Genomic DNA, 18,836 nt, shown 5'->3' with positions numbered 1-18,836 from the left:
AACTTGAATACATTGCTTCCAATCGCATGAATTGTTGTTGAAGTGCGTCAGGGTATATGAGTAATGAATACTATAATAATACAAAAGATTGTAAATGTTGTCCTGGAACCAGGTAGTATCACTGATGTTGGGTGGACGCGCTGTGTTAGCAGGGTACACACAAGGATACACTGGAGTATCGCCGCGATTGACATGGCCTTAATTAGCGCCGCGATAGCACGGCGGCCGCTGTAAAGGAAAAAAAAAAAAAAAAAAAAAAAAAACGGTTGTCACTATTCCTCTGTCTCAGTTATTACTATTCCTCCTTGCACATACCCACCGCAGTTTTTATCAAGCTACCGTCATAGTGTGGCAGTACCTGTTATTGGACCTGTTATATTACGGCTACTTCGCGCTTTTCGTTGGAAGCCAAGATTAACTATACACATCTCCCCGGAGCGGAGTTCTCGCTGCGCAATGACCTGTCATTTGACCTAGTCGTTGCACGGCTCAAAACTCCTCGAGAATCTGTTCCATCTTCGATTCCGCAGACACCGTATTGTAAAAATCCTGTGCTAGGCTTTCTGCTGGGGATTGCTTTATTGTGCCCATCTTGAAAGTTGCGCGGTCCCGACGTGAGACGATTGCCTCTTGCACCAGTGTCCTCTTCGGCAATTAGGTCTCTGAGTACCATATATTCTGCGGTTAGTCGCTCTCTCACAAGATTCTCGTAGTGATAGATCCCTCGAGATCATGTCCCATATCTCTGGTTCATTGAGACGAGCAAGATATTCACAGGATAGCTATTATAACGCACTTATACGACTCAGACCCATTTGCCATTAGCTACGTAGAGTCTGTAATACTAGTGGAACTTCAATCATCCTATTCCCAAGTGGTTCCACAGATTTTCACAATTTCTGTCACTTTCCCTCTCTGGGTTTTGCTGCTCTAATGAGAGTGCTTAGGGCCTGTTCAGTGCGTAGTCATGTGGCTCCTGAGCTACTCGCTCTTTACTTTTGCGTGTCCATAACCATTTCACCTGCTGGTGATAGATAGAGGGCGCTTGTGCCTGGTCAGATTCGAATCAGCTGCGTCGGTGTGTTCGAGACATATGTTTGTTTCCGTTGTCACGCTCTGATTCCCTATCTCTTTTCTCTCCGCCAGATTGGACGATTGGTCTTGAACCGGAACATGAGTGATGAACCAATTCCCAGATGCGGGGTGCGTTATAGCTAATTGATATAGCCCAACAACTACTTCACGGATATCGAGCAAGCTGCGTTCTCGCCGTCCAACATGGTTCCGGGATGGGCAGTGGAAGGGCTCATATATTGATGCTGAAGAAAGTCGCAATATGTGGTATGACCCAAATACCAAGCCCTGGCCCGAAGGCTCCCTCACAGCAAAGATTGAACGTATGCGTCCTGAATGTGACCTTGTTGAGCGACAACATGTACTCTCTATTTTGACTAGAGGGTTCAATTACTGTCCTGAGGAACTGCCTACCGCGACACAATTGTTGCAAGATGCTTCATTTAGGGTTATCATGGACAAATACGGCTGTTGATGTCATGTTGTACTTGGCGAGATATCCAACTTTTCATTTTGTTTAGCCATGATGGGTTGGTAAAGATCCCGAGCTCCTCATTAGAGCGTAGTCTAAGGTACTTGTGGATTCTCTAAAGGCCCGCTTCCAATAAACATGTACATAAAATATAACACCATAAACTCGTATAATGCTCTCCCAACGGCTCCCAGCTTAGTCTTCTCGTACGCACCACCTTTCTCCTTCCTCATCTCTAGCGTGAGCCCGTACGGTGGTGCCGTGGGTGACTAAACCGGATCCAAACTGACATGATCCAGTGGCAGAGCATACGATAACGAGGCATCCCAGTCTCCGCGCTTCCTTTGGGCAGTCCTTGGCTGGCTTGAGTTTGGTTGGGTCAGACCAGTTGACTGCTGAAACTGCATTGGTTTGTAATTCGGTCTAGATAGATTCCTTGATGAATTTGCTGCTCTGCTCTCCAGTTGGACACTTCCTCTGCCAGGTGTGTCTGTACCTGTTTCAGGACCATCTGTGTCTGGGCTGCCTCTTAAGACCCCCACCAATACCGCGGCGTGTACCTCAAACTAAGTGCGTCCCACTGTACATAGATATAATACTGGTAGGGTGAAAAGATTTTTTCTTAACAGTTATCGCCCTACAAAATGCTAGACTTCCAATTGACTGAATGATAAGATCGTCTAGATATTCATTGACAATGATGCGCACTCCATCCTGGAGACTGTTCCCCAAGAACACACTAACCATATTTGGCTAGCCTGTTTCCATAAAAAAGGAAGGGACACCAAGTATTCGAGGCCAAGTTCGCTTCTCTGGGGTGAACTTTTCTATCGCAGTGGTTTTCTTCTTTGACATTGACAAGCAGGAATGTTATTCCTACACCCGGAATCCCCAAGAAGCTGAATGTTTCAGGTAACTAATGAGCATGTATATATTGCCGATTGCCTGTATCTCCATTCTCTGATAGCCCTCTTCCGGCATGAGGAGATTGCCATGAGCCACGGAATTGTGGAATTGACTGATATTCGACCATTCAGAAAATGACCCCAGAGTTTCCGGCGCTAGCCGTGGAGAAGAAGTCAATTAGAAATGTAAACATGACAAAGCAGTGGAGTTCGATCTCTCACGTAACAGTTTCCTCTGGCGCCGTCTCTTCCGAATTTATTGACATAACTAGTCAGCTTACCCCTCGACATTCGGCCATGTTTTGCCCTCGTAACCGCCCAGATAAATGTCATGTCTTGTATCATCGGCTGCACGGCAATTAGAAAGGAGCCAAGACTCCAGTCTAAACCTTGAAGCCTCCGCATCTTCCTCCCCGCTAACACCCCACAAGGCGGGTGGCAATATAAAACAACAACAACAACAACATCATCATCATCATCATCATCATCATCATCATCTCTCGAGCTGCACAATTAGGTAAGAGAAGGCTGTCTCATCTACGCGATACAAGGGGTAGCACCTCTTCCGTGAAATTCCGACACAGGTCGGGAGACGCCAGATCGACTTGGTAAATCAGGAGATCCCCCGCTGATAAGGGGGAGTTATTTCAGGAGCTTGGCTTAGATTCCCCCCTTGCCGTAAGGGGATGAATTAGTTAGTATCATAATACGGGGTGCAGTCCTCCGCGTGAGTGCTGTGGAACTGAACGAGGGGGCTGGTGTGTACATCACGTGACTCAATAGTGTCATGTGATGATCCATGTGATCAGCGACAGCAGCGGGGCAGAGATAGCCGATATTTGCCATCGGATTGTCGTCTTACCATTGGTCAGGGGCTGTATTACCATAGAAGAATAAGGAGTAGTGCGGACTGATGCTTATTGGTTCTGTATTACTTGTGCCTGTACGGAATGCTAGTAGTAGTACTCTGGAGCTGCGATTGCTTATGCTCAATAGAGGAACTCCTGGAGATCTTGGCTCTTGGCAGACGGAGATCCGCTGCATTACAGCACTATGGCGAATAGCTTAATTTGGAGCTCTTTTCGATTGCACTGGAGTGTGTCTTACTTTGAACCAACAGGTGAGAGTACTCTGTAACCAGGGTACATGGATATACTGTCATATCTGTAGTAACCTGCTACAGTCACTGCCTATGGGCTACAGCTACGCAGTGACATGGTTACATAACTGATCTGTAGGGTTCCCAAAGAGGTTAGTGTCAAACGTTACTGGGTCCGGGGTAAGACACTAACCCAATCCGGCCAAGACAGCTTAATAGCCTTGGCCACCGTACCATAAAAACACCAGTAGTATCAATAGTTTGTTGGAGTATATTGAGAGGTAATACTATATATACTATATATTATTTACTATTTACTAATTGTAGTATATGCTCACTGTGTAGTGCAGGCTGACAGTTGGCATTATGTCATGGAATGCCACGCCACGGATCTGCTGCAGGAGTGTCATTCGCCGGGGAGATCACGGGATCACGCAGTCATAGTACAGTAGTCTTTAGAGGGAAAAAGCAACAATATTGGCGTTAGACTACGCGGAAATACATGAATATAACTGGACGGAATCAAGTATACTTACATAGTAAAAGTACCATTCTCATCTCCGACGCTGTTCCGCCGGACATCGGTCTCTGGCCCACGGTTCTCCTCTACCTTCCCTTTAGGCTCTCGCTCAGTTTCTGCTTTTATTATTATTTTTTTTTTGTTTTCCTGCATTTTCTTCGCTATTTAAGCGATTTCTTCATTCTTTGCACTCCATCCTAGACATAATAGGATCATATACTACTACTACTGATTTCATCCACCCGTTTCCGTGACTAACACTTTCCGCCGCCCCTCTTCGCCCCGTTCTTTTTTTTTTTTTTTTTTTTTTTTTCCCTCCTCCGGTCCTCATTCTTCTTCTTCTTCTTCAACCTCTCACCACACTCTTTTTTCTTTTCTTTTCTGTATTACTCCTTCCGATCTGCGTACGACAACTGGCAGCACTAACAACAGCATCAACCCACTAGAATCATCCCACTCCAATATAAAAAAGAGTCGAAGCTCCCCTCCGCTTCGCTCTTTTTCCTCCCACCATGTCTTCCTCCGCCGCCCCCTCCGCCACCGTCGCTTCGGCCTGCGCTTCTCACCACCATAAACCCTCCTTTTCTCGTTTCACCACTGCGCCCGCAGGCTATTCTGCTACTCAGGAGGGTGTCCCTCACTCTCCCCGAGACGAATCGCCCCAGATCTCCAACTGCTCTTCTCCGGACGGATCGCGCTCCAGCAGTCGCCGCCGTGACTCGTTTGGCTCTATCAAGGAAGACGTCGACGGTAAGTTTTTTTTTTTTTTGTTTGTGGGCTTACAATTCAAGAGGAGAAAATTAATGGTTTCCGAAGGCGTCGCGCAGTCCTTTGTCGACACCCATATCGACCACCCCCCGAACGAAGAACCCGCCAAGCCCAACGTCTCGGAAATGCTCCAGCAAGCTCCCGACTTTTGTTGTCCCTGTGGTGGCTTTTTAGGATGGAAGCAAATTCGCCTTGGCGGGAAGAGTCTGAGCCGGAGCTACAGTGATCTCCGGGCGCTCGGGAGCTTGCAAACTCGTGGATGGGCCTGGGAGACTGCTCCCGCCTTAAGTGACGCTCGTCCTTCCTTCTCCAAGGAATTGAAGCCACCGCAGCCACAGCAATTGCAACCTGTGCAGCAGTTGGAGCCTCAGGAAACCCAGCCGCCCCGCCGCACATCGGCCCTGGAGAGACTCCCTCCTGAGGTTCTTGGTATGCTTCCTCTCTTAAATATCTCTCTTATTATTTCAAGCTAACTTTTTTTTTTTTTTTCCCAGATGTAATTATCTCCGACTTGGCAGTGGACATCCCTCCCAATGGCTTCACCCCGCGGAACGTCGACTTGGTTTGCTGCCTCTTGGCCTCCCGCACGTTGCACGCCGCCACCCTCGGTGTTTTGTACCGCAACATGACCTTCCCCCACTCGATCGTTTTTTCCAAGGGTCTCAACCACCTGACTCAGTATCCCGCCCTGGGAACCCTCGTCCGTCGACTTGACTTTTCCCACTTCACCTCTGTCGGTCTGGGTCGCACCAAGCAGATGAATGCTGAGATTCAGAATCTTACTTCTCGGACCCTGCTGCAATGCCTGAACCTTTTGCCCAACCTCAGGGAATGTTTGCTCCAGGAGCACGTGGAAGGTGACATCAGCATCGAGATTCTGCAGAAGTTGTTCTTTGGTTTACCCAACATGAACGCCATCGACTTTTGCGGCTGTTCCACCCAGTCCTTCTCGACCATCTTCCTTGAGGCCTTGACCACTGTCTCGCCTCTTCCCCCAACTCTGCCCAACTTGAAACGCCTCTCGCTCCATGAGTGCAGCAGTCTGTCGGCAGAAGCTTTCGAGCTCCTGCTTCCCCGCTTGGTCAACGTCACCCACTTGGACCTCACCCACACCCTGGTCACTGAGGAGGCGCTTCTGTCCATCCCAAAAACGGCCCGGATCACGCACCTGAGTCTGTCCCGCTGCACACGCCTGCGTGGAAACACCTTAGTCCACTTCTTGACTACTCATCCTGCCGTGCGCGACTCGCTCGTTTTCTTGAACCTGCTCACGGATGCGACCCGCTACCGCACTCTGGACGAGGATCATCTCCACGCCTTGCTCCCCAAGTTGCCGTCTACGCTGCGCTCTTTGAACCTGGGCGGTGCCAAGGTCAGCTCGGAGCACACTCGCTTACTTCTGCCCTTGACCAAGCATCTGGACGAGCTTGGGTTGAGTTCGGCCGATCTGACCGCCAAGGATCTGAACACCTTCTTTGCTCCCCCGTCTCCTCCTCCTTCTCACTTGACGGGAGAACAGGATGATCAAATGGCCATTGACCAACCTCCGGCCCCGCCGGCATCGGAATGGGTTCCCCCGTCTCTGGCCTATATGGATCTCAACAAGGTTCCTCAATTGACGATTGGCACCATTTTCAACACCAACACCTGCTTGTTGCTCTCGCAGCAGAGCTACCCCCTGCAGGTCATTGAATTTGGTGACAAGATCATCGCTCCCTTGCGCGAGCGCACCAAGAACACCAAGTCCTCCTCCGGCTGGATGATTCGTGAACTGGGTCGACGTGGATGGTACGTCCGTGACCCCGACTCGATGCCCTCGCGCCTATCCGACGACGGCTCTCGCTCCTGGAAAATGGGCGCCCGTTGGTGGGGAATGAGAAAAATCCCCGTTGCCGTCGGAGACGTGGGAGGCATCTATGGACATTACATGTTCAAAAAGTGACTTTTCTCCTCTCTTCTTTCTTTTCTTTTCTCTTTAATTTCTGCGAAGGCGTTACTTACGGTGCGGATTACTTGATCTCTGCTTCTATTACGGCTATATATACCAATACCCTTGCGTTGTGTTTCGCGTCGACAATGGCGGATATGGTTTTTGCTTTTCAGATGAAGGTTTGATTCGATGCATGTAGTTTCGTTTTCTTTATTTCGAGCGGATCATAATGGGAGTCAAGCGTTCAACGGAGGAATAAGGTATTGTGTTTGTTGGCAATGATTTGGTTGGTTTTCAGGATTTTTTCGTGTCTTTTTTCTTGCTCAGCGTTGTCATCTCGGTGTTTGTGCATAGCGGGTGATATCTCGTTCTAACGATATGGTTGTCTTTTTACTAATTCGTTTTATATGATGGTTCTCTCCGTGTCTTCTGTTCTTATATTTTTGCGATTTGGAGTTCCCTGGAATTTGCATAGGAGCGCAATCAGGTCTGTCAACGGTTCATCTTCTGTTCGGGGAGTGGATTTGTGATTTAACGATTGTGTATTTCTAAATTAACTTGCTATGATATCTTGAATTATAATCGTACTTGACTCATGACTCATGCACAAGGCTGTAGACTTGCCGCAGTCAATTGGATGCAGGTATTAGCGTATTTTGACCCCTAGTGGTCTCTTTATCTTCCTTCGCCTTCATAGTGCTTCCTTCTCTTTTCAGTTCACTTTTTGGAATTATTGACTGTATTTGATAACTGATGCATATTGAGCTTCCGACTGAATTGTGGGCGGAAATTTGTGAATTGGTAGGTTACTACTTTCTATTCCCTTTGCTGCCATCATACACTGACCTGTTGTTCCCAGCTACGGTGGGAGGATTTCGCGAGCTTGAAGAATCTCAGTGCTTGTTGTCGTCAATTGAATGAGATAGCTCTGCCGCTGCTCTTCCGTCAATTGACTGTGGTATGCCGTTATGTATCCCTACAACTTCCACGGATTTTTATCGAATCCAAGGCCTCTTTTCAGTTCCTGTATTCTATGGCAGCACCTCCAAAATCTCTCGCTCTTGAATCAAAATCTTGGTGAGCTTTTACCCGTTTTTGCCGATGCGATGACGGGCACAGGCGCATGGCCTACTTCAATCTATCGAGCTACGAGCGTCCAAAAAAGAAGAGTCCGACAAGTCAATCGCGGCCGCCAAACGCTTCCTTGAACGCATCACAGGCTTGTCCACATTTATTTGCTATGACTTTCCGCTGGAAATTCTGGAAACGCTTGCGCACTATCACCAGGGTTCTCTTAAGCACCTCCAATTCTGCTATACGAGATGTGGCGGGCAAGCACGACTGAATCGCGGGGAATTATTGCAATACTCTGGACTTAAATTCCCAGAAAACCCTGACGACGAAGTGCAAAGTATATTCAATAAGATCGATAGAGTTGTTGAGTGGTTTCCTCATCTTGAAAGTTTGGGACTTAACAGGAGTCGGTCTACCATGCATTGTCTTCATTGTCGCGCCTCCAAAAGCTACGTCACCTAAAATTGAATCTTCCATTGACTTCATCAGAGCTTCCGAAACAAGATGGAGTCCACCGGAATCCTCCTTGGGGCATGTCCGGCGAGTCTGTTCAATGGCCCGCTCCCCAGCCCGCTCCTGAGATCTCCGCCAACTACTGTAAAGAGTTATTCAATCATATGCTTGGGGAGCAAGAGAAATTCCTTGACTCGGCGGCAGCTGAAAATCGTGCACCTCTTAGGATGCTGGTCATCAAAGTTGGGGAGTGCGAGTCGTTCAACTACTACTCGAATCGTCCAAGCAAGTACAAATACATGTGGATTTGTCGGAGGATAAACGACGGCCTTCTGAGGACGTGGTTTGTGAGAGATACGAGTTTTGGATTCCGCGACGAGCAATACGAAGATGTCTTACTATCTCATGGCTTCGCTGTCCCTTGGGGGATCCTTCCCGGAGTGAGTTTGAGAGCAAGCGTACGCGAAGACCTGGGTTCAAGCCTCCTACTACTGACAGCGCTAGAAAATGTGGCACATCCTCCGTTCAACGTGGTTCGTGCATGCCAGTTTCTCGTCGAGGGTCTTGATGGTTGATTTAATGAATTGGATAATTTAGTGGGCATGCTGCCCTAATTTAAACCTTACAACTGTTCTTAAACTGTGCGATTGTTATCAGGTAACAAGTAATACTCCGATAAGTCACGTGCCCTCCGCTACAAAGCTCCACCCAAGCTTCCGCCGCGACATTTTTCAGATCCACGACGCCAACTCTCCCAAAGCCGTTCGGAAAGGCTTATCTGCCTCTCGTGCCTCTCTCTTTCCGGGCTTTCTCCCTCCCGATGGGTGGATCCGTCAACGCCGCCCTGGACAGTGGAAGCCGTCGACTTGAACGACGATGGCACCTCCGAGCGGGTCGGCGACGTACAAGAAGAAAGATGGCACCCTGACCATGTCCCAGGACAGCCAGTCGGTCTCGTGGATTCCCGCGGCTGGCGGTGTCTCCGGGACGATCACGTTGCCTGTTGGTCATGTTACAAGTACGGGGGCTTTCTTTGAGGAATAATGAATCCCTTTTGGAAGGCGAAGGAAGCTGACTCTGCTAGATCTGCAACAGACACCCGCGAGTAATCCCAAGGTCATGCTGAAGATCTTCGTCCAACCTCCCGACGCCAGCGCCCCCGAACAATACGTTTTCTCGTTCACGGCCGGCGCCAACGCGCGCCCCGAGGCAGACGCCATCAAAGACGCCCTTAGCTCCGCCATCCAAGCCACCAAAGCCGCACCGCAGCCTTCAGGTAGCACACCCACACCCACCCCCGGCGGAACCCCCGCACCACCACCCCGCGATGGCAGCATGTCCGCAGCCATGGCCATGGCGAACGCCGTCTCAGCAGGAACAGGCCGCAACGCATGGGACGACGACAACCGGCTCAAAGCCGACGCAGAGCTCCAACAGTCATTGTTACGGGCGGACCCGAATCTCAAGCGGATGTTCTTTGAATCGCTAGATACGAAACCGGAGTCGTTGACGACGAACCAGTTTGCGTCGCAGTTCTGGTCGACGCGGTTGCATTTGCTGCGGGCGCATGCGATTGAACGGGGCCAGTTGCGGGGGTCGTATAATGTGCTTTCGACGCTGAAGCCGCGGACGGAGGAGAATGTGACCAAGTTGAATATTAGCAAAGAGCAGATTCAGTTGATTTTCAGTCAGCATCCGCTTGTTAAGAGGGTGTATGATGAGTGTGTGCCCAAGTTGTCGGAGCAGCAGTTTTGGTCGAGGTTTTTCCAGAGTCGGTTATTTAAGAAGTTGCGTGGGGAGCGTGTTTCTGAAAATGATGCTACGGATGGTGTTTTGGATAAGTATCTTCTGGAAGATGAGAATATTGGGCAGCGCGATGCGCATGTGCCTCAGTTTCTGAATTTGGCGGGTAATGAGGTGAATCACAGCCAGCGACGGGGTAACCGGCCGGATCTGGACATGAGACCGTCAGGTGTGGACAAGGTGCCTATTATCCGGACATTGAACAGTCTGAGTGAGAAGATTATGGCTGGTGTTGCACCGGCAGATCGAGATCCTGCAGCCCCGGTGGGAATGGATGAGGAGACGTATAATGCGTTACAGCTACGAGATTTACAAGGCGACGAGGAGCAGGGCCGGGTTCTGTTGAATGTTCGGGACCAAAGTCGATTCTTCACGCAAGCCAAAGATGCAGCAGAAGAGCAGAGTCGGTTGATCTCGCAGCAGGATCCTGAAAAGGTACTGGGCACTCTCCGTACGCAAGTACAGCAACAACTACCAAACGACGGCACCGCACAGCTAGGCCGGTTGGTACAGCCAGACGAAGACGAAGACGCGGACGAAACCCGATCCCGCCAACAAGTCGGCTCCAAACCCAACCTCCAACAAGCCTCTACCCAAATTCTCAGCGCAATCCGTGACCTCCGCGCCCAAGCCGAAAGCTCCTCCACAGAAGGCACCTACGGCCTCACCCCACCCCTCTACGACCGCCTAACCCTGACCCACGCCACAAGCACCGAATTCCTCCATCAATTCTGGCAAGCCTTCCTATCCGGCAACGCAGACCGTGCGGGCGAAGTCGCCTCGCTGGTAGAATCGCTCAACCGCGCAATGCAGCGGATCAAGGCCGTCGCTGCTGACGCGGAGGCAGACCGACAGAAAGAAGTAGAGCGGTTGAAGCAGCATGCGAGAGATATGTTGGAGGCGACAGGGAGGAAGATCCGTGTGAATTTGGCGGGGATTGCTGGCGGAGAGAAGGTAGTGAATCAGTTGTTGGGGCCGACGATTAGGGCGTTGGAGATTGCTTTGGGGAAGTATAAGGAGGCGTTTGCGGAGGAGATGAAGGAGGCGCCTGCATAAAGGTATGTATTCATAATAATACCTTTGTTCTGTATTTGTTTTTGTGCAGTAGATAAACCGCCTAAAAAACAGTAATATATACAACACCCCATAACAAACGACCTCAAGACCCTTCCACTGGCTCAACTCTCTCCAACTTAAGCCCCTTCAGATCATCCTTGACCTACTTCACAATCCCCTCCTCCGTAGTAGGATCCTCGACACCCCACACCTCATCCTGAATCTGATTCCAGATGTAGAATCTGCCCTGTGCCTCGAACACAACACTCGCCTCTCCAGAAGCCCGTGTGTTGCTTGGGAAAGGACGGGGGTTCTTGAGGCCATATGTACTTGCCATCTGGGCGCCGGGGCTTTCGGGGGCCTTTCCAGGTGTAGTCGAGGTCTAGTTCGGAGGGGTCGTTGGTCCAGTCCTGTGGGATGGGGATGGAGTTAGTTGGTTGCTTGCTTTAGAATGTATTGGGTACAAGTACTCTGTAGATTGAGTGTGAACACGTACGTTTACACCCATGTTGACAGTTGTAGGTATGTATGTATGTATGTGAGCCAAGAGAAACGAACGCTTGTTTATATTTATGCGGAGTGCTCGTCCCAGCCCCATCGGCACGCTAGCACTATTTATTACATGCCGACGCCGGCAACCAGCAACAACGTAATGATCTTCATAGCAAAATCAAGACCAAGAGTCAACATTAGGCACAGGCGTCACCACTTTAAGTCCACGGCTCTCATCCTCCTCGATCGCATGCGCAATACCCTCCTCAGTAGCGGGCTTCTCAATCCAATGAAAATGATTTGTAACTGGGTCCCCCAGATATAGAACTTGCCCTGCGACTCAAACAGGATATTTGCATTGTTTCGTGTGCTGTGCATGATTGGACGGGACATTTTGAGGTTAAATGTACGTGCCATCATGGGGGCGGCGGTGTTCCATAGATCTTCGATGGCCTGGTATTGGTCCTGGAGGTAAAGAGAGATATATATTTGCTCGTTTCTTGGATTATATAGCTTAAGTACATACGTTTGTACCCATGTCTACGGATATGTAGTAATGGGAGCTGTCTGTTATAGTTGGTTACATGCTAGTACAAAGTACATCATATTGTACATGCAGCCGGCACGTGCCAAGTGGGCCTCAGTATAGACCACCGTAAACCATTCCATACATCCAAACACAACACAACACAACACAACCACCAACCGGCCACGGCCAGGCCATTTTACTTTTACCATAGATAAACAAAATGTACACCTCCGGCCTAACCAACACCCCCATCACCAAAAATCTCCTAATCTACACAATTGCCTCATCAATCCTCCTCTCCATCCTCGACTCCAAGCATCTCGTGTCGATCTACGTCTCGCCGCATCTCTGGCAGTACGGACAGTTCTGGCGCGCGTGGATATGGCAGGTTGCTGGGTTTGCGAACTCGACGGAGGCGCTTTTTGCGGCGGTTTTGGTTTATCATCTCAGGGTCATTGAGAGGGGGTGGGGGAGGAAGAAGTTATTGGTATGTTTTGGCATTCCTTGGATTGAATTGGATATAGGTGATGATGATGATGATGATGCTAATGTATGTGATGCGCAGTCGTTTATTCTCTCAACACTACCGTATACAACCCTCCTCCCGCCGCTCCTCCTGGCACTCGTTATCCGTCCCCTATCCTTCAACACGATCAATTACCTCCCCTCCGGCCCCGTGACAACCCTCTTCGCCCTCCTCGCCCAATACCACGCGCTAATCCCACACACCTACCGCTACCGCATCGGCACATCCACCTCCTCCACAGAACCAACAAGCAAAGGAATAACCCTCCTCCTCTCCAACAAAAGCACAACATACCTCCTCGCCTTACAACTCGCGCTCTCGCAATTTCCGTATATGCTCCTTCCGTCTGTGACGGGGTGGTTTGTGGGGTTGGCGTGGCGCGCGGAGGTGTTGCCTGGTGTTGGGGTGAATTGGAGGGTTCCGGCTTGGGTTGTTGGGGAGAAGGAGAGGGTTAGTAGAGGGGAGGAGGGGAGGTTTGAGGATTTGAGGAGGAGGTTGGAGGGGGAGGTTGTTGCTGCTGGTGGGGCTGCTTCGGGGGTTTCGGATGGGAGTGGAAGTGGGGATAATAGTGAGCAGAGACAGAGGCAGAGGGGTGCATAATAATCTATGAATACTTGTTTTAGTTGGTTAGCATCTCCGACTATGTACTTTATGCAATTGTTTACTGTTTTGTTGTCTATACTGCATTGCAGGCTATGAGGTACTAAAGTGATTACCAATTCAACAATCGGTCCTGTAGCTCAGTCGGTTAGAGCGTGGTGCTAATAACGCCAAGGTCGCGAGTTCGACCCTCGTCGGGACCATATTTTTGCATTTCTTTTTTGGTTTGACATTTAAAATATCTTTTTCATTCATCGTTTCTTTTTTGTCGTTCGTTAACTTTCATGTCGAAATATAGCTGCAATATTCATATAACATTCCGAAATGTACATAAATCAGTTTATCTACAGAGTACCAGTCTATTGTACCTGCCTATGATAGCCACTACCTCCCGCTCCGACTCCGCCGCATGCTATCCTTGCACTCGTTGCAGTACCATTTGACTGGTATCGTTAGCAAATATCCATACATATACGCAATATTTACAAGGAAAAGGGCTAGCTTACCATTCTTCCCAGGTGGCTTGGTCATCCCAACACACGACAAATGAAACCACTCCCGCGGACAAGCATCATTATCGCACGCAACCATCTCTCCGAAACTAACTTCGTTACAGTAACAGTACCGCGGCTCGCCTTCTTCGTCTTCGTCGTCGCCCTCGTGCATCGATTCTTCTTCCTCCTCCTCCGGCGGAGGCGGCATAACTGGTGCACCCCCGTTTTTCTTGTGGGACCGTTTGGCGGAAGTAGCTGGTGCAGGATTTGTGCTTCGAGTAGGTCGTACGCGTGGTTGTGCGGGTTCGTAGGATTGGAGGACAGGGGTTGATGTTTTGGAGGATCTACCTTTGGACCCGGAGTTGGACTGGGGCGGAGCTGGCGACTCGCCTGTTTCCACTGATTCGGCAGGCCTGTCTGAGTCTTCTCGCTTGGTCCCTGGAACTGGCATTCTAGACGAAGCGCCATTTCCCACTTCACTCTCCGGTTCTCTGCGTTGTGCGTCCACACCGGCACCACCAAGAACACCAGGAACACCAGGTTCCGTATTGTGAGGTGTATCCCTGGAAATTGGCTTGCCTTCGATGCCTTTATCTACAGCAAGGCCCGCGTTAGAAAGGGCAAGTCCCAGGGTTGGTCCAGGTCCAAGAAACGTACTGTCAGTCACACGGTTTGACGTGGCAGACGATGGTCTATTCCGTCCATTGCCCGAATGTGCGCCATTTTGTTGTGCACGAGATGATTGTGGTCGACTAGTAGTAGATACAGGACTCGTCTTTCGTGGCGCATTGAAAGTCCCAATGACGGGAGATGGTGCCAATATAGGAGACTCGGCCGCGGTAATACCAGTGGTGTTCCTGGTTCATGTTAATAAGAAAAGAGAAGGGCGGGTGGCAGAAAACATACCTCTTGCGTGCAGCGGCTGTGCCTGAATTAGGAGCTCGCGATCTCTTCTTGGCGGGATCTTGAGCATCCTTAGAACCGGCTCCTCCAGCAGTGCTACCGGCACCACTCGCCGTTCGTTCCATTGGAGTACCAGATTCTGCGGGTGTTGGCCGGTCAACCTTCCGACGTTTCGTGGCCGCCGTACTACCGGAGACTGTGTTATCTGTCGTAGCATGTTCCCCTGTCGCAGCGCTACCTCGCGCCTTGCTACCATGTCCCCTGCGAGAACTAGAACGGGTGTCGTCAAACTCAGAATCCGCGTGGCCGCGGCGATGCTTGCGTGCCAGGACTGCTTCCCGTCTTGCCTCACTCCGGGAGAAAGCTTCTGCCTCCGCCAATTCTTTAGCTGCCGCTACTTCACGACGTGGGCGCTCATTCGTAGTGGTCTTTGTAGCGGTGTTGCGATTCGAGTAGGCCCAGTGGGTGAGGCTACCCAGACGAGACTCATCACTGATTTCACCCGCGATAAACGGGAAAACTGTATCAAGACGCGCGACCTGACGATCTAGCTCGTCGTTGGCGTTGGAAATCACATGGTTCTTCTCATCCGCAGTCATCATGAGGTCCGAAAGGGTGTGTCGTACGCGATCAAACAGGAGACGACGATTTTTGCTTTCCGGCGACTCGGGTGGTTGTGAGGGATTCTGTGGATGCGAATTCCGTCAGTTTTATTCTTCTATCAATCTTTTTCTTTTGTAGTTCGCAGTAGAGGTCTACCTGAGGCATAATATCGTCGCGAATCACACCCGCGACAATAGGCGCCGGATTGGGAGGGTGCTGCACAGCCTGGGTCTCCGAAGAGACCTTGAGCAGCTGCAGAAGGTTTTCTTCTAAAGCCCATGCCTTCGCATCCACCTCTTTCAGCAATGAATTATGACGACGGAATTCTCGCGGAAGCGCCGTGATGGCGTCGGTGAAATGGGTGAGAGCAGGATAAAACCCGTGTGGAACGGTGGGCGTCGGAGGGGCATCACTCATCGAGCCATGACCGTAGGCAAACGAGGAGCGGCCAAGCGTCTTGGAGGTTCGCGATGGATTCGTTCGTGTCTGGCGCGCCGATTGACGAGCACTTTGGCTCTGGGGGTTGACGACTGAAGAGATCGCAGCCGACATGGCGAGGAAATTTGACAAGCCAGGATCGAACCTGGCTCAATCCAGGCTGTAGTATCAAGGAGGGATAAAGAGCGAAAAGCTAGAGTAAGCCTGACAGTATTCCGAAAGACAAGAAAAACGAGAGTAGTTGAGCAGATAGGTGTGAGATGAAGCTGAGAAGAAGATACAGTGCGGAGAGAAGAGTCACTTTCCCCTTTGGGCTAGTTAACTAGTTATCAGGTGATATATAGGTGCCTTGAGAATAAGGCAAATAGCCCACTGAGAAAGTAACTAATAACGTAATTCCCAAGCAAGTGGGCCACCCAAGCGAGAGAGCCACCTACCCCCCCATATATAGTATTTAAATGCATTTATCCCAACCAAAACGCCAATTAATTAACAAAACAAGCTATCTAGGTCTATCTGGACATGTATTTCTCTTATGTCCTTCATTTCCACAGGTACCACACTTCGGTAAAGCCCTCGTACGCGGCTGTAAAGGTGGTGAATGCCGTCTTGGCTGGGGGGATGCTGGAGCCATCGGGGCCTCAATCGGGGCCTCAATTAGCCCAACAGCCTCCTGAACTGAAAGACCACCTTCATGGGGTATTTGCCTTTTGGACCGTGTAGGCTTTTGCTTCTGCTTCACGTTCAAAGCGCGTAAATCACTTACTTCTTTCTCAAGAATAGCAGCTGATTGCATACCGATTTGGCATGCCTTAAGAATCTGATTTATCGCGGTATTGAGCGGGCTTGGTGGTCTTCTTGATCTCGTACGGAGCAATGCTTTAATTGATGAGGATTGCTTTTGTAATTGCATGTAGTTTGAAGGTGTGTTTGGCTCCCAATCACTACCCTGGCTTCTGCGGGGGGTTGGCGTACGAAGCCGATTATTGAGCTTTGAAAGCACCCGATCAGGGTCAAAAGGCATTAAACCAGCTGCTGTGAAGCTATTTTTGATGGTATTGGGTTTGAAAGCTTCAATTCGTGCGTGTGGGTAGGCCTCAAGGAAGTCTAATTTGTCGATATGGTTGATCCCAAGACGCATTCTAGTTTCAACAAGCTGACTGTATGATCGCTTTAACACTGCAAAACAACCAATATCAAATGGCTGTAAAAGATGTGATGAATGTGCAGGCATGCAGATTGGGATGATATCATTTTGGCTGCATGTTTCATCAAATTTTGGTGTCAAATGGCTACCATGGCCATCGAGGATCAAAAGTCGATATTTCCCTTTTGTACGAGTACTTGTTGATGGAATAAAGATCTTTTGAAGCCACCGAAGTTCAATTTCATCAGAAGTCCATCCATTTGGACTAACTTCAATGTGCCAATCGCCTGGGAGGCCATCAGACCAAGACTCAATAAAGACCTTGCCTTTGAAAATAATGCATGGAGGCAAGACCCATCCTGATGCACTAATTGCCTCGATTGTAGTAACCCATTCACAATTTCCAGGTTGTAAAAGGGAGTGCCGACCATAGTATTCAGACCTTGTAATCACTTTTGCAGTTGCAGTTAAGCCCATTGCAAAGCCAGTCTCATCAAAGTTATAGATATCATCAGGGTCAATGCCATATTGAAGTATTGTACGTTGCATGCAATCAAACCATTCACGGATGATGTTTGGGTCTTCACACTTGGCACGCTCGTAATTATAGCGCCTTGAGAATCGGGTTGAAAGCTCAGAATGCCTTTTCATGAAGTTTGTAACCCAATTCTTGCCAACTGTTTGAACTGGGGTAGATCCACGCGCGGCAAGTAATAGATTAGCCATTTCTTGTACAGTAGTAGGCCGAGGCGGTGCTCCACGGGAATCCATTGAGAGTATCCATTGTATGAGTGATTCCTCTTCTGTTTGAAACAATTTATGGTTATTGGCGCGTGATTCAGGGCGAAAGACACCACCAGTAAGGCGGCGTTGTAAGGTAGAGCGAGGTACTTGAAAGTGGTGTGCTGCTTCGCGAATAGAGCTAATTTCTTGATTCTTAATAGCCTGAATAGCTAATAAGATCCTACCCTCCTGCTCTATTGAATTCTGAGAGCTTCGAGAGCGAATTGGTGGCATGGTGGGTGGTTAAAGAATTGAAGTCTAATTCATGGACGCGTTTCGCGTTGGGTGGCCCACTCGCTTGGGAATTACGTTATATAAAATGACGTCATTCATCAACTATACTTCTTCCACTTCTACCCTAGACAATAACATAATAAGATACATTGACAGCTTGATACTTTGCCTCAATCTATTAATACCAGTAGCGTAGTCTTGGTCAGATAACCGTAATGTGCGTACTGGTCAACAGCGCTCTCTATAGCTATGATTCTCGTACTGCTTGAGTAAATGCCATCAAGAGTAGATGCGACTTTCTGTTTGACTCCAGTCATATAATTCAGGGCATTTCGCTTTCTCAATTTACCACAGCGTCCAACTCGCCATCCCATTCGCCATCATGGCGCTATCCAGCCTCCCCAGCGAGCTGTTTGAAGTACGATGGCGATATAAACGCTCTGATGCAAACGAACCACCGATTTTGCCGCTTGCTGAACCCCTACCTTTATCGACACAACATCCAAAATTCTGAGGCCTCGGCACTTCGATGGGCGGCTTTGAATGGCGCTGTGTCGACTCTTGAGAAGGTGCTTGAGGCAGGAGCTTCGTCGGACCACCCTTTCTACAGTATAGTATACGATGCGAACATACAAGAGGCATCTGGCAAGACTGGGGGCCAGTGGTTCTGGCAGCTAAAAGTGGCGACGAGGCGGTGGTAATGTTCCTGCTGGAGAAGGGTGCCAACCTCGACCCAGAAGGAAGGGTATGTCCGATGAACGTTCAGGAGGATGAAGATGAGGATGGGGGCAAACACACAAAGGCAAATCCTCTCTTCTGGTCCCTTGACCACGGACAGGAATCTACCTTACGAATTCTAGTCACGCATGCGATGAAGAGCCCGAAGGTGGACCAGGAATTCGCCAAGTTTTATGAAGAGAATCTGCGCGCCAT

At 49.5% G+C, this 18,836-nt stretch overlaps 9 protein-coding genes and 1 non-coding gene across 10 annotated transcripts; 8 read left to right on the top strand and 2 right to left on the bottom strand.

The window, feature by feature from the left end:
• Nucleotides 1-1,321: 1,321 nt before the first annotated feature.
• Nucleotides 1,322-1,549, top strand: ASPGLDRAFT_131204 (uncharacterized protein; the record flags this gene model as incomplete). The annotated part of the gene is made up of 1 exon (XM_022541019.1): nt 1,322-1,549. A coding segment is annotated over one exon (228 nt), but the record flags the coding sequence as incomplete, so codon positions are not given.
• Nucleotides 1,550-4,582: 3,033 nt separating this feature from the next.
• ASPGLDRAFT_130769 (Leucine Rich Repeat domain protein) lies at nt 4,583-6,780 on the top strand (the record flags this gene model as incomplete). The annotated part of the gene is made up of 3 exons (XM_022540986.1): nt 4,583-4,820; nt 4,887-5,267; nt 5,333-6,780. 3 exons carry the CDS (start codon nt 4,583-4,585, stop codon nt 6,778-6,780), a joined length of 2,067 nt encoding a protein of 688 aa, XP_022398924.1.
• A 1,595-nt stretch (nt 6,781-8,375) lies between these two features.
• On the top strand, nt 8,376-8,870 carry ASPGLDRAFT_27608 (uncharacterized protein; the record flags this gene model as incomplete). The annotated part of the gene is made up of 1 exon (XM_022543674.1): nt 8,376-8,870. One exon carries the CDS (start codon nt 8,376-8,378, stop codon nt 8,868-8,870), a length of 495 nt encoding a protein of 164 aa, XP_022398923.1.
• A 166-nt stretch (nt 8,871-9,036) lies between these two features.
• ASPGLDRAFT_581156 (TFIIH subunit TFB1 family protein) lies at nt 9,037-11,415 on the top strand. Its single transcript, XM_022548297.1, has 3 exons — nt 9,037-9,313; nt 9,380-11,156; nt 11,227-11,415. The coding sequence occupies exons 1-2, from the start codon at nt 9,172-9,174 to the stop codon at nt 11,152-11,154; spliced, it is 1,917 nt and encodes a 638-aa protein (XP_022398922.1). The 5' UTR covers nt 9,037-9,171; the 3' UTR covers nt 11,155-11,156; nt 11,227-11,415.
• ASPGLDRAFT_37519 (uncharacterized protein) lies at nt 11,318-11,662 on the bottom strand (the record flags this gene model as incomplete). Its single annotated transcript, XM_022544832.1, has 2 exons — nt 11,318-11,536; nt 11,651-11,662. 2 exons carry the CDS (start codon nt 11,660-11,662, stop codon nt 11,318-11,320), a joined length of 231 nt encoding a protein of 76 aa, XP_022398921.1.
• Nucleotides 11,663-12,395: 733 nt separating this feature from the next.
• On the top strand, nt 12,396-13,301 carry dscB (the record flags this gene model as incomplete). Its single annotated transcript, XM_022540984.1, has 2 exons — nt 12,396-12,662; nt 12,741-13,301. The coding sequence occupies 2 exons, from the start codon at nt 12,396-12,398 to the stop codon at nt 13,299-13,301; spliced, it is 828 nt and encodes a 275-aa protein (XP_022398920.1).
• A 129-nt stretch (nt 13,302-13,430) lies between these two features.
• Nucleotides 13,431-13,504, top strand: ASPGLDRAFT_t119. The gene has a single exon. It is a non-coding gene; the product is annotated as a tRNA-Ile (tRNA).
• Nucleotides 13,505-13,598: 94 nt separating this feature from the next.
• Nucleotides 13,599-15,986, bottom strand: ASPGLDRAFT_49630 (putative PHD finger domain protein (Ing1)). The gene is made up of 5 exons (XM_022547147.1): nt 15,458-15,986; nt 14,702-15,384; nt 14,453-14,652; nt 13,808-14,389; nt 13,599-13,744 (listed from the first exon to the last, which is right to left on the bottom strand). Exons 1-5 carry the CDS (start codon nt 15,851-15,853, stop codon nt 13,686-13,688), a joined length of 1,920 nt encoding a protein of 639 aa, XP_022398919.1. The 5' UTR covers nt 15,854-15,986; the 3' UTR covers nt 13,599-13,685.
• Nucleotides 15,987-16,182: 196 nt separating this feature from the next.
• Nucleotides 16,183-16,562, top strand: ASPGLDRAFT_49628 (uncharacterized protein). The gene is made up of 2 exons (XM_022547146.1): nt 16,183-16,427; nt 16,504-16,562. Exons 1-2 carry the CDS (start codon nt 16,262-16,264, stop codon nt 16,527-16,529), a joined length of 192 nt encoding a protein of 63 aa, XP_022398918.1. The 5' UTR covers nt 16,183-16,261; the 3' UTR covers nt 16,530-16,562.
• Nucleotides 16,563-18,316: 1,754 nt separating this feature from the next.
• ASPGLDRAFT_93792 (uncharacterized protein) lies at nt 18,317-18,487 on the top strand (the record flags this gene model as incomplete). The annotated part of the gene is made up of 1 exon (XM_022550549.1): nt 18,317-18,487. A coding segment is annotated over one exon (171 nt), but the record flags the coding sequence as incomplete, so codon positions are not given.
• Between the last annotated feature and the right edge of the window lie 349 nt (nt 18,488-18,836).

This window comes from Aspergillus glaucus (assembly GCF_001890805.1).
Source record: "Aspergillus glaucus CBS 516.65 unplaced genomic scaffold ASPGLscaffold_16, whole genome shotgun sequence".
Lineage (NCBI taxonomy): Eukaryota > Fungi > Ascomycota > Eurotiomycetes > Eurotiales > Aspergillaceae > Aspergillus > Aspergillus glaucus.
The sequence above is the reverse complement of the archived record's forward strand: the minus strand, read 5'-3'. Positions and strand labels throughout refer to the sequence as shown.

What these genes read in the sequence shown, in the direction of transcription:
- ASPGLDRAFT_581156 (XM_022548297.1), top strand. Translation starts at nt 9,172, where the DNA reads ATGGCACCTCCGAGCGGGTCGGCGACGTACAAGAAGAAAGATGGCACC. An exon ending in GCCTGTTGGTCATGTTACAA is followed by an intron (nt 9,314 to 9,379) that starts GTACGGGGGCTT and finishes TGACTCTGCTAG; the next exon opens with ATCTGCAACAGACACCCGCG.
- ASPGLDRAFT_49630 (XM_022547147.1), bottom strand. Translation starts at nt 15,853, where the DNA reads ATGTCGGCTGCGATCTCTTCAGTCGTCAACCCCCAGAGCCAAAGTGCT. An exon ending in GCGACGATATTATGCCTCAG is followed by an intron (nt 15,385 to 15,457) that starts GTAGACCTCTAC and finishes TCGCATCCACAG; the next exon opens with AATCCCTCACAACCACCCGA. An exon ending in CAAGCCACCTGGGAAGAATG is followed by an intron (nt 13,745 to 13,807) that starts GTAAGCTAGCCC and finishes TAACGATACCAG; the next exon opens with TCAAATGGTACTGCAACGAG.
- ASPGLDRAFT_49628 (XM_022547146.1), top strand. Translation starts at nt 16,262, where the DNA reads ATGTATTTCTCTTATGTCCTTCATTTCCACAGGTACCACACTTCGGTA. An exon ending in GCCTCCTGAACTGAAAGACC is followed by an intron (nt 16,428 to 16,503) that starts ACCTTCATGGGG and finishes CGTAAATCACTT; the next exon opens with ACTTCTTTCTCAAGAATAGC.